The sequence below is a fragment of the Mytilus californianus genome, unplaced genomic scaffold (assembly GCF_021869535.1).
Source record: "Mytilus californianus isolate M0D057914Y unplaced genomic scaffold, xbMytCali1.0.p SCAF_6, whole genome shotgun sequence".
Classification (NCBI taxonomy): Eukaryota; Metazoa; Mollusca; class Bivalvia; order Mytilida; family Mytilidae; genus Mytilus; species Mytilus californianus.
Genome location: NW_026262712.1, coordinates 70014382 through 70026788, shown reverse-complemented (window position 1 = coordinate 70026788; position 12407 = coordinate 70014382). Strand labels below are relative to the sequence as shown.

General features: G+C 32.2%; 1 protein-coding gene across 1 annotated transcript in view; it reads right to left on the bottom strand.

The window, feature by feature from the left end:
- Positions 1-394: 394 nt before the first annotated feature.
- Positions 395-12407, bottom strand: part of LOC127706805 (calcineurin-binding protein cabin-1-like) — a 63180-nt gene continuing 51167 nt past the window's right edge. The window contains exons 35-43 of the mRNA XM_052211491.1: positions 12136-12228; positions 11335-11486; positions 10092-10804; positions 7409-9066; positions 5754-5864; positions 4793-4956; positions 3993-4236; positions 3724-3795; positions 395-1777 (exon numbers count right to left, since the gene is read on the bottom strand). Coding sequence (XP_052067451.1) covers positions 422-1777; positions 3724-3795; positions 3993-4236; positions 4793-4956; positions 5754-5864; positions 7409-9066; positions 10092-10804; positions 11335-11486; positions 12136-12228 — 4563 coding nt within the window. The 3' untranslated portion in view covers positions 395-421. The remainder of the gene's footprint in view (positions 1778-3723; positions 3796-3992; positions 4237-4792; positions 4957-5753; positions 5865-7408; positions 9067-10091; positions 10805-11334; positions 11487-12135; positions 12229-12407) is intronic.

The following is a 12407-nucleotide window of genomic DNA, read 5'->3' as shown; positions in this document are numbered from 1 at the left end:
TTTGCAAAGGGGGTCTGCTACAATGAAGGGCAGAAAATCTGGATTTTATCTGGAAAAATGAGTATGTTGGGTAGGAAAACATTTTCCCTTGTAATTGGCCAACTATGTACCCCTCAAATTGTTGTTGCAACGGTTCTTTAACATAATGAGTTTGGGCACTCTCCCAACACTTGGAATCAGATTTAACACAGATTTACAGAAATGACATAAAGACCAAAAGCTTTGTTTTTGAACTCTTGTACACCTTATACGCCTTATTTTTATATCAACTTGCAAGAAAGAATAAAAAATTGCCTTATTGGACCATACGTTTTCATGAAAGGATTATATGTGCAAAAAAATGTGAAACAGCAAATGCATGCAGAGATTATGATGATGAATCCATAAAGCCATATTAAGAATGATTACAAACACATTTATTTTAATTATCATCCTCTACTAATTTGTTGTCTTTGAAAAATTTGACATCAGGTGGAATGAACAATCCGGTTATTTCATCAAGTCTACAATTGGTTGGCTCAGGAGAGGAAGGTATGCTATCAGAACTACTATCATCTGGAACATAGACCGAGCCAGACTCTGATGATGAGGGGATACTGTCTTCTGCTGAATCTAAGTTATCTAACTTAATCACACTTCTATGAACTTGCTGTGGGGGTTTCTTTATTTGACTTATCTTTGGGAATGATGATGATGTTGTTTTTGGAATTACTGCTGATGTTGATGATGTTGTTTTAGGAATTGCTGCTGATGTTAATGATGTTGTTTGCTGTTTGCTTTCTGTTGGCACTGTGATCCCTATGGTCTTAGCAACAGAATATGTTGTTTCTGATTTTTTTAAGTCTTCTTCATCATCTGATGAAGATATTTCTATCGGTTCTGTAATTTTTAGTGGTGGTTTTCTTTTTGTTATAACAATTGTTGTTTTGGTTTTGGGATCTTTTGATGGAATACTGAATTTCATTGTGTCTGGACAAGGTGTATTTGGAGATAAAACTTCCAATGACCCAAACTCTGGTGAAATAATATTTAAGCCTCCTTTTGAATCATCAACTTTACAAATGATTGGTTGATTGCTTGACTTTGACACAACAATGGTCTGTTTCTTTGTATAATGATCTGTAACTGTTGAAATATGAGCTTTCTTGGCTGACCCATCCACTTCATCAGGGTTTTTGACTTTCTCCTGATCTTCAGACTCAGTGCCAAACTCATTTGCTAATAATGTTTCAAATATTGATGCAGGATTTATGTCCTTAACTAAAGTTTCAACAACTGGATTTTCAAATGGGTTTGTTGCTGGTTTTCTAGACATTGGCTTTGCATCTTTATGATGAATTGCCATCACATGTGTGGGCCTTGAATCTTTTTGCTGGATTGAAGGGGCATGCATGGATCTAGGATCTTTTTGCTGAACAGTAGGTACAAAGGCCTTTTCTGGTAGCTTCTTAACCAAAACTTGAGACTGTGTGGTTCTTAATGTCTCTAATGGTTTTGTTAAATACGCCAACTGTGACTGAGACTGTTTGCTGGAGCCTGATGTAGCAGACAGCTCTCTTTTGTCTTTGTCTACTACTACAATCTGAGAAGGCATGGTAGATGGAAGTTGTTTTGATTGTTGCTGGGGTGATGCTGTTATGCTTGGACTCTGTGTACTAGGTGACTGCATTGCAGTTGATCTTACTGGTGAATATGATGAAAAAGATAAACGAGATGGTGAAAATAAAGATTCTGATCTGTTCCCAATATTCTGACCTTCCTGATTAGCTTTCTGCAACTGCAAAATAAAAACATTGACAAAATATAGTTTATTATATATATAGATAGTCTTGATTAATTATCTTTTCTGAATAAAATATAGTTTTAGTTAGTTTCATTAGGTAAAATAAATCATTAATACGACTCTGATAATGGATTGCATGCTAGTTCCAACCTTCTCTTAAATGACTATTATTGAAAAAAGTACTGTGTTTAAAATCTATGTGTATTTTCTTTCTCTGTCTGTTACAAATCAATCTATCAATAAACTTTATTATTTTACATTATTATATGAACTGATAAATACATTTGAAAGATAGACATCATAGTCTTGTTGAAGACTACTCTAAATGTCTTTTAACCTTATAACCCGTATCACTTTTTATTCATTTCATGCAAAGCAAAGTAAAGCTTTGATCTATTTCTTGATTGTTATGTTTGCTGCTTAATTAAAAAAAAATAAAAAGTATCTACAATAGAAAATGAAAAACACATTATTTTTTTTCTGATATGTAGTAGGGTTTGTGTCCTTGTTTTAAAAGAGTGTAGTATTATAACAAGAATTTGAAAACATTTTGTCAGATGTTTTAGAGACATAAATATAGGAGTTACTGATCAATTTTTAATACAATGCCTAGGACGAGAACAATTTAACAATGAAATCATTAAGTAGGAACTGTAATGTAGGTAGACCATGATGAATTGCAGAAAATTCACACTGCAACAGGAAAGGGTGAGCTGGATAGGCAGCAGATTTTTTTCTTACAATGGGCCACCTAAAGACCCCTCAATGAAGTGTTGAAAGGGCTCTTTGACGTCCAGAGAATGCACACAGATGCCCCTCTTAAGCATGGGTTTTACTGCTGGATGGAAGAAGTCTAAGGAATGACAATATTTTGATACCCAAGTCAACCATGTGGGATCATATTTATGATAGAAATGACAATTTATTAATTATATCCTGAGAAACTCAATATTAACTTTGAATACATAACCTAGCATGGTTATTATTGCCTGGTTTTCTCATTAATCTATGGAAAAGTACGGGATTTAAAACAAATATTTATAGTAGAATGTTTACACCCTTTATACTGACAAATCATATTATTTACTAAGATAAGAAAAATTACTTAATTGTTGAAAACTATTTTTGGTGGGAGAAATTGAAGCATTTTACTAAATGTTTCATGATATTTTGTTCTGGTATGTTTCAGGCACAACTATTTTACATCATTCTTATTGAATCTATGTTTAGTAAGCCCTAAAAGAGCAGTTTTACCTGAATTTTAGTGTTGACAGAAATCTCTTATTGAATCTTATGTTTGCCAATTCTTAAAATAGGAATTTTATCTGAATTTTAACCTGATTGTGTTGTTGACAGAAATCTCTTATTGAATCTATGTAATGTTACCTGAATTTTAACCTGATTGTAGTGTCGACAGAAATCTCTTATTGAATCTATGTTTGGTAATGTTACCTGAATTTTAACCTGATTGTAGTGTCGACAGAAATCTCTTATTGAATCTATGTTTGGTAATGTTACCTGAATTTTAACCTGATTGTAGTGTCGACAGAAATCTCTTATTGAATCTATGTTTGGTAATGTTACCTGAATTTTAACCTGATTGTAGTGTCGACAGAAATCTCTTATTGAATCTATGTTTGGCAATGTTGTCACAGAATAGAAGTTCCTTCATAATATAAGTTCCAAATGGAAACAATATTCTGGAATATTATTTCCACTGGAATAAATATTACAGTAAATGTTCCTAATGCCAGTAATGGAATAAATGGTATAGAATATTTGTTCCAACAGGAACAGATATTATAACATTGTTTATAACAAAGTTTCTAGTGGAACTTCTGTTAGGCGGAACAAATATACGTTGACAATGTTACCTGAATTTTAACCTGATTGTAGTGTCGACAGAAATCTCTTATTGAATATATGTTTGGTAATGTTACCTGAATTTTAACCTGATTGTAGTGCTGACAGAAATCTACAGCCTGCTTAAACAGAGGACGATCAGCAGCAATCTGTAAAATAAGTTTTAAAACATGAAAAAGAGTAAAATGAAAAATAATAATTGTTTTTACAGAATACTACAATTCCATATAACCCCTGATATTTATTTCATGGTAAAGCAGACTTCAAAACACTTTTTCATCAACAAATAATTATTTTCTTGCTTGGTTTCTCTTCAAAAACCAAACTACATAACTCCTATTCTTACCCGATCTTTCATGGCAGCTTTGTAAGTCTCCCCAAATATCTTGTTTGTATCAAGCCCTATATCATTCTTCATCTTTGAAGAATTCCCATAATTCCAGATTTTATAAACCTCCAATAAAATTTTCTCCAGCTTTTCTTTGTCTACCATTTTTGTTAATTCTGCATTTCTTTCATCAATGATTTCCCAACATAATCTGAAGGACATCTTAACAAACAGGATTCTCTCTGAATCTCTTAGATATTTTCTGCAGAAAAAAAAAACATTAATGATACATTAAAAGGAAAATTTGAATAAACAAAAATATTGGACAATACAATAGAAAATCATAATGAATGAAAAGAACTGAAAATTTTATAAGGTTGATATACTATTTCAAACAAACGAGTGCCTAACAATAGCTTCAAAGTTGCATTCTCACAAATTTCTGCATTCAATAAATTGAAATATAAATCATGCTTTTGTTTTCAATTACTTCTTAATAGTTTAAATTTCTAAATGTTTTCTTACCATCAATTTAATGACATTTGAGGGTTGCTGATTTCAAGAAACATCTTATGGAACAGTAAAAAAACCACCACTCAATCAATGCAAGCTGTCATTTCATAAATTGAGTCTAAAAGTCTTTTAAGATAAATTCAAAACACAAAAGTCAATTATCAATTCAAGGTAGGAAAGAATTAATTTAAGAATAGTAAATATACTATTAAGGAAATTTTATCTTGTGGTACCAGCACAGATGAAAACATTTCCTCATATTTGCCTTAAAGTAGCATTATCACTTTTAACACAAACATTCTTACTTTCCTGATTCAGGAGACCTATTCATCCATAAATGTATCTGATACATCAGTGTTAACTCTCTTCTCTGCCTCAAAACCTCCAACAATAACATGACTGATCTGTTCATGTGAGAGGCAAAGCTTCCTGATCTGTCAATGTCACCTATAGGTATCCTCCATATACCCTGCAAATCATAACAAGAAATATATTAATTCATCTTAAAGCTAATTATTTCCTTGAAATAAATCAATGAATAAAAATACTGTGCTGTGCATCTTTTGTGGAGGAGGTCAAACACCCCCAAATCTAACAGATCTATTATTTACATTATCTGCACTATTTATAATACATGGTACTTTCATTTAATCATGTAAAGTTGCCATAAAGTCAATACAAGCAACTTAACTTTATCACAGTTACTTGAGGAAATCATATTTTATGTTTTTGTGTCTTATTGTCAAACACATCTGTTATAAAGACAATACACACAGCAAAACTAGTACACAAAATAAACTGATAATAGAGATTCTTGTTATCTCATGTTCGTAATGTTATGCATTACATACATATATATAACATTTCTCATTACAGTAATATTTGACTTATGTATATCCTAACGTCACTTTTTATGTACAATGTATAGGCTAGGTATCAACTCCTAGATTACCCCTCTATAATAAAGTACCACAGAAAGGTGTTGGCAAAGTTCAACCATATTTAATTTCTTCCCCCATCCCCCTGATTTAGGTAAAATTTAATGTTTTATAAATAGTTATCTTTAATAGTAAGATGGACAAACTAAATTCAATCGACTAATTATCTATACTCACATCAATAACTTAAGTTTGTAGACTTCTTTAAAAAAAATGAAATTCATGACCAGAAAACACTCCAGCAACATTTAAATAGGCTTGTCAGTCTCTTACAAAAGACATTTCAGCTTAAATTTTAAAGAACCTAACATATTTATGTTTTTCATACCTGGAAAAAATTGTTCTGTTTCTTGTCCCCAAATAATCCCTGTGCAGGCATGTGACTTTGCTGCTGCCAGTTGGATGACCCAAGCAACAAATCCTGGGCAAACTTCAAGTTCTGCAATAAAAAACACAATTACACTCAAGAATGGATATTGTAATAAAGAGAAAAAAATATATCTCCTTAATATGTATGAATACACAGAGATTAAACAACTAAAGATATTCCAACATTACCAAGTTCTCCAAAAACATATAACTTCAAGTAACTTTTCTACAATAATACAATGTACTGTATTTGCTACTGAATTATATTATTTTCTACATTAAAACATCAATTATTAATCATATTCCATAGTAAACAATTTCTTGTATAATATTTTGCAGACATCATTTTTTCAAGCCTTATCTTTTTTCATAGTAAATATCATACAGCAATACACACTTTACCTCCATACTAAAATCATGCAACTTTCCTTTCATTCACAATTATTATCACAAAATTTTCAACACAAATACAAGTGAAAGATTTGAAAACAACACCTATATATTGCCTATAAATACCTTATGATATGGTGAGTTGACATAAACATCAGCCAATCTGTACATAGATTTGTAATGTGTTACCTATAAATACCTTATGATATGGTGAGTTGACATAAACCATAGCCAATCTTTACATAGATTTGTAATGTGTTACCTATAAATACCTTATGATACGGTGGGTTGATATAAACCATAGCCAATATTTACATAGATTTGTAATGTGTTACCTATAAATACCTTATGAAACGGTGGGTTGATATAAAGCATAGCCAATCTTTACAAAGATTTGTAATGTGTTACCAATAAATACCTTATGATATGGTGAGTTGACATAAACCATAGCCAATCTTTACATAGATTTGTAATGTGTTACCTATAAATACCTTATGATATGGTGAGCTGACATAAACCATAGCCAACCTTTACATAGATTTGTAATGTGTAACCTATAAATACCTTATGATATGGTGAGTTGACATAAACATCAGCCAATCTTTACATAGATTTGTAATTTGTTACCTATAAATACCTTATGATACGGTGGGTTGATATAAACCATAGCCAATCTTTACATAGATTTGTAATGTGTTACATATAAATACCTTATGATATGGTGAGTTGACATAAACATCAGCCAATCTGTACATCGATTTGTAATGTGTTACCTTTAAATATCTTATGATACGGTGGGTTGATATAAACATCAGCCAAATCTGTACATCGATTTGTAATGTGTTACCTATAAATACCTTATGATATGGTGAGTTGACATAAACCATAGCCAATCTTTACATAGATTTGTAATGTGATGCCTATTAATACCTTATGATATGGTGAGTTGACATCAACCATAGCCAATCTTTACATAGATTTGTAATGTGTTGCCTATAAATACCTTATGATATGGTGAGTTGACATAAACCATAGCCAATCTTTACATAGATTTGTAATGTGTTGCCTATAAATACCTTATGATATGGTGAGTTGACATAAACCATAGCCAATCTGTACATAGATTTGTAATGTGTTACCTATAAATACCTTATGATACGGTGAGTTGACATAAACCATAGCCAATCTGTACATAGATTTGTAATGTGTTGGACCTATAAATACCTTATGATATGGTGAGTTGACATAAACATCGGCCAATCTGTACATAGATTTGTAATGTGTTGGAAATCGAGACAAACATAAATGTAAAGCTGCCATACATTTCTCTATCAACAATTTATGTAGTTGTTCTCCTGTTTTACCACTTAATTTTACTTCATTTTCCTTCTCTGAAATATCTTCCTTCTTTTCACAAATTTCTTTCTCTCCATCTTTTCCATCAGTTTCTTTTAAGATCTCTGAACCAGATTTTCCATCTGCTGCTGTGTCATTCTTTAGATCACTTTTATTAAAGATCTCACCACATTCCATCTTTTCTGTATTCTCTTCTTTATCTTTATAATCAGAGGTTTCTTTCTGTTTTTCTGAATCTTCTTTCATAAATGAATCTTCAACTTTTCCTTCAATATTTGTTTCCATTTTACTTTCATCACTTTTACTACTTTCAGTTTTAGTATTTTGTGAATGATCAGGTTCCTTCTTTACAGAGGTTTCATCAACTTCCATTCCAACCTCACTTTTTGCATCTTCTTTCTGACTTTCAACATTTCCTAAACTTTGACCTTGAGCAACCTTTTCCTCAGGTTTTCCATGAGTTTCTGGATTAGTATCCTTACACTGACCTAAACTGTCCAACATTTTATCTATTTCCATTTGTACATTGTCTGTGTCTTTTATTTCTGCAGTAGATTTGGATGCAGACCCCTCAGACTGACAAATAGCACTTTTCTGGTCAGTTTCCACCTTTTCTTGTCCATCATTTTGTACTTTTCCATTCTGCGGCTTAACTTTATTGTCCTGTACAGTTACATCGCCACTTATTCCACCTTCACTAATCTCGAGAACATTAACATTATGATCATGTGACACATCATCAAATGACGTACCAAGTGTTCTTATTTCCCCCTTTTTCGCTGCTGAAGTATTTTTATCTTCCTCTGATTCTCCATTTTCAATGTCATCATTTTCTGAGCTAAGCGAGTCGTAATCAGCACACAATGACACATTGGCTGACAGTATTTGGACTTGCGATTTTTCTGGACTTTTTTCACTCGCTTTTCCAACCCTACCAACTCCTTCATCTTCTGAACTTGTTGACTCATACTGACATAGAGATGTAACAGATGTTGACAATTCTGCAGTATTACTGGTAACAGATTTATTCATGCCTTCCATGTCAGATTTTTGTTCTTCCTCAGAACTTTGTGAATCATAAGGAGGATGAAGAGACATTTTCCTTTCAGTTGTCATGACAACATCTGGTTTTTTGTTTATTTCTGTACTTGTGTTATCACTCTGTGATTCATTGTCCCCTTTATGTGAGAAAATACCACTATCTGTATCAACTTTGCCTTCAACCTGAGATCGAAGTTTACTATCATCTTCATTTCTGGCCTGGATATTGTCGACATTTTCAGACTGCCGTACAATGTCCTGGTTTTCCTTCACAATGTCTTTGTCAGCACTTTGTTCTAAGGATTCTACCTTAGGTATTTCACTTTTAAGAGTTACATCAGACAGAATACTGTCAACCGTTTCAACTGTAGATACAACATTTTCAAGAGCAGTGGCAACACTATCATTGATATCTTGTGAGTTTTCGTTAATATGGCTTTGAACATCAACATCCATTTTGACACCATCGGTTTCCTTTGCAACATCTGAAAATAAAGGGAAACTTACTTTAAACAAGAAATACCACTGCATCATTAAAACTTCATTTACTTCATATAAAATTTCTTCACAACTACAAATAAAGAATCTAAAATATATTCAATTGTCTCTTATTTTGAGTGACCTACTTAATAATGTAAACCAAATAATTTCTGTGACTTTGCAGGTAGAAAAATTTTGGGAATATAAATCATGGGCAATATGTAAAACTTCAAAATACATCAAGAAAATAAGAAAATATATTGCTGAAAAGTCAGTTAGACAGGGCTGAGGTAAATTAATATCTAACTTGTAATTCATCAGACTTGACCGCCTCATTGTTTTAGTCTGGTCCTATAGATCTAAAACATCATGAGGGAGCTCATCATAAACAGATATATAGAGATTCATACAAGGATCTGATACAATGTGATAGTTTCTGATTGTTCCATCATAAACAGATATATAGAGATTCATACAAGGATCTGATACAATGTGATAGTTTCTGATTGTTCCATCATAAACAGATATATAGAGATTCATACAAGGATCTGATACAATGTGATAGTTTCTGATTGTTCCTTGTCTCAGTATTACATTCTTTTATTTGAGAAATTTCATGTTTCCTGTTTGTCTTCTTTGGTTAATTCCAGACAAAAATGAATTGGAGGGTTGGACACCAAATGATGTGAGTAACAGGGGTGGGAGCAAATACAATTCTGTAACAAATGAAAGTAAAGCTTAATGTTGGTTGGGTATAAAAAAAAGTGTTGTCTGAATTCCCCCCATACATTTTTTTCGGGAATAGCACTTACATAAACCACACAAAGTAATTCAGTCTTGTGTCTGTCAAACTAATCATAATCATTTCAAATTTTACAGCGCTAAGAAACAATATTTGGTTCACGCAATGAATGTTAGTTAATTTTCATCACAATAAATCACAAAGTTGATGATATTTCTTTATTGGGCAAGGAGCATGAAAAGAAATCTGAATGATCACTCCTGAGAAAAGTATTAAAATTCTACTTGCCTGGTTCATCAGTAATCATTGGCTCAAATCCAAAACTCTGTCTTGATAAAACTGTTGACATGCCAACATTATCATCCTTTGGTTTTGATTGGCTCATCTCCCCGTCTGATGATGATGACCTTCCAATGTTCTCTAGTTTAGCAGTCACAGTAATATTACCCTCGTCATCTTCATAGATATCAGAACTGCCTATACTTAGAGGACTATCACTGGCTTTGTCATATTTTTTTAATAGTTCAATTTGGTTCAATTTGTTAGCACTCTCTGAATCTGTTGATAAAAAACTGTCTAATTTTTCAACATTGGTGATCTCTTCTCTCATGTCATTTTCTGATAGCTCCAATGTTTTAGACTTAGATTTAATAAGATCAGAGTTGCTCAAAGAACCCACAGAACTGCTGTTTGAAAAACTTGTTTGGGATGATTCTACTTTGTCTTTCTGATATGTAAGACCTAACTCCATTGGTTGACTACTTGAATCTGCTGAAACATCATATGACACATCATATGACTGGCTAACTGGATCAGATGACATGTAAGCAGATTCTTGTGAGACTGAATCACTGCATGAGTTTTCAAGAGAGACCACTCCTGATGGTGCCTGAAGAAGAGACATTTTCTGTTTCTGTTTGGAGTATGTATGGTCTTGTGATGAGGAAGGGGCAGCTTTTGTTGTATCTGTAGCCTTATTTTCCATGCCAGTTGTTTCTTTACTATAATAAAATATCACAAACATCAAATTGTATTTCACTGAACAGAACAGTGACATTTTATGCACAATATATAGATATTCAGTGTCAAATAAATACTTTGCATGTAGTTTTATAAACCCTGATTAATTAATGTGATTTTTAACATATAGTCTGCAATTTACGTCATATTTGTGGGGAAAAATTAAAAAAAACAGTCTCTTTTTATATTCTACATGGGCTTTCAACTACATGTAGTTTATATAACTTTTTCTTCCATTCTTAAAAAAATTACCTGAAACTACCATGGTATGAATACCGGTAGACATGCAATATTACAACTGCCCTTCAATCTTTCTTCGTCTTTGTTTTTACAGTGGAATGTTTTGGTACATGTCAATCAATTGCATAAAGTGATTGATTGGTTGTTTTACACACCAGCAACACAAAAAGGCTATATCAAGGTGATGATTACATAAAATAATTGAGGTTGATATTGACAATGAAATGTGTATTCAACACAATATAAGTACTTTTCAGCCAATAAATATTACCTATCTAACAATTCTTCATTTTTTTGTTTAGCACTTGCAAATGGACTAGCAGCTGCCTTGTTTATAAAACGTTCAAATAACTGATAATCTGTGTCAGGTTGATGTTTGTCTAATATAAGTTTCAAAATAGAGGAATGAAGCCTATAAAACATCTGCAATAAAAAATAGGAAGAAAGTAATTCAATCTGTTAGTAAGATGTTTTTGTGATATTCTTTTGAACCCCCACTGTTGCTGGAATAAGCATTAACATGTAGGAAGGTGGGGTTCAAAACACATGTTTGTTGATATTCTTCCTCCCCTGTATCTGTTGCAATGTTAATACAAAAAGTAAGTGTTACTTGTTTGAATTTCTTGTTCCTTAGAGGTTTTCCCAAAATTTTTATGTCAGTGTTTTTACTTGCATAAATTTATTAAAAAATTTTGAAAGACTCATATACCAGATTTTCAATTAAAAATAGTTTTTCAGCATTAGAAGTGTTGCTTCTTCTACAGCTCTTTTTCCTCTGTTTAATTTAGGTACAATTTTTTATATATTTTTTTTCTTTCAGCAGTAAAGGAAAAGAAGTCAACTGCCTCTATTAATCATATTGATTGATTGATTGATTGATGTTTAACACTACTTTCAACACTATTGCCCTATTTCATGGCAGTCAGTATTTATTGGTGGAGGAAGCCAGAGTGCATAGAGAAAAGCACGACCTTTGTCATAAGTTAAACTGGAAAATGTAATTTGTGAAAATATGTAACATTATTTTGAGGGACCTATTCCCTAGTCTAATTTCTACATTCTAACAACTTACCTCTAATGCTTCTACAGCTAGATGTGGTGTTGAATAGGCATAGGCTATCTTCTTTGGATAGGGTGCATTCTCTTCATATAAACATTCAGTTGCCTAAAACATCACAAACATGTTTTTAGCATAGTGTTCCATCAATATTTAGTGGACCACTTCAGAAATTGTATTGCATTTTGGGAGACTAAATGTTTTCAGCATCCTAATTAGTCCAGATATCATTTACTAAGACACTGTGACAGTGTAACCTACTTTATGAGGACAGATGTTAAATTTCT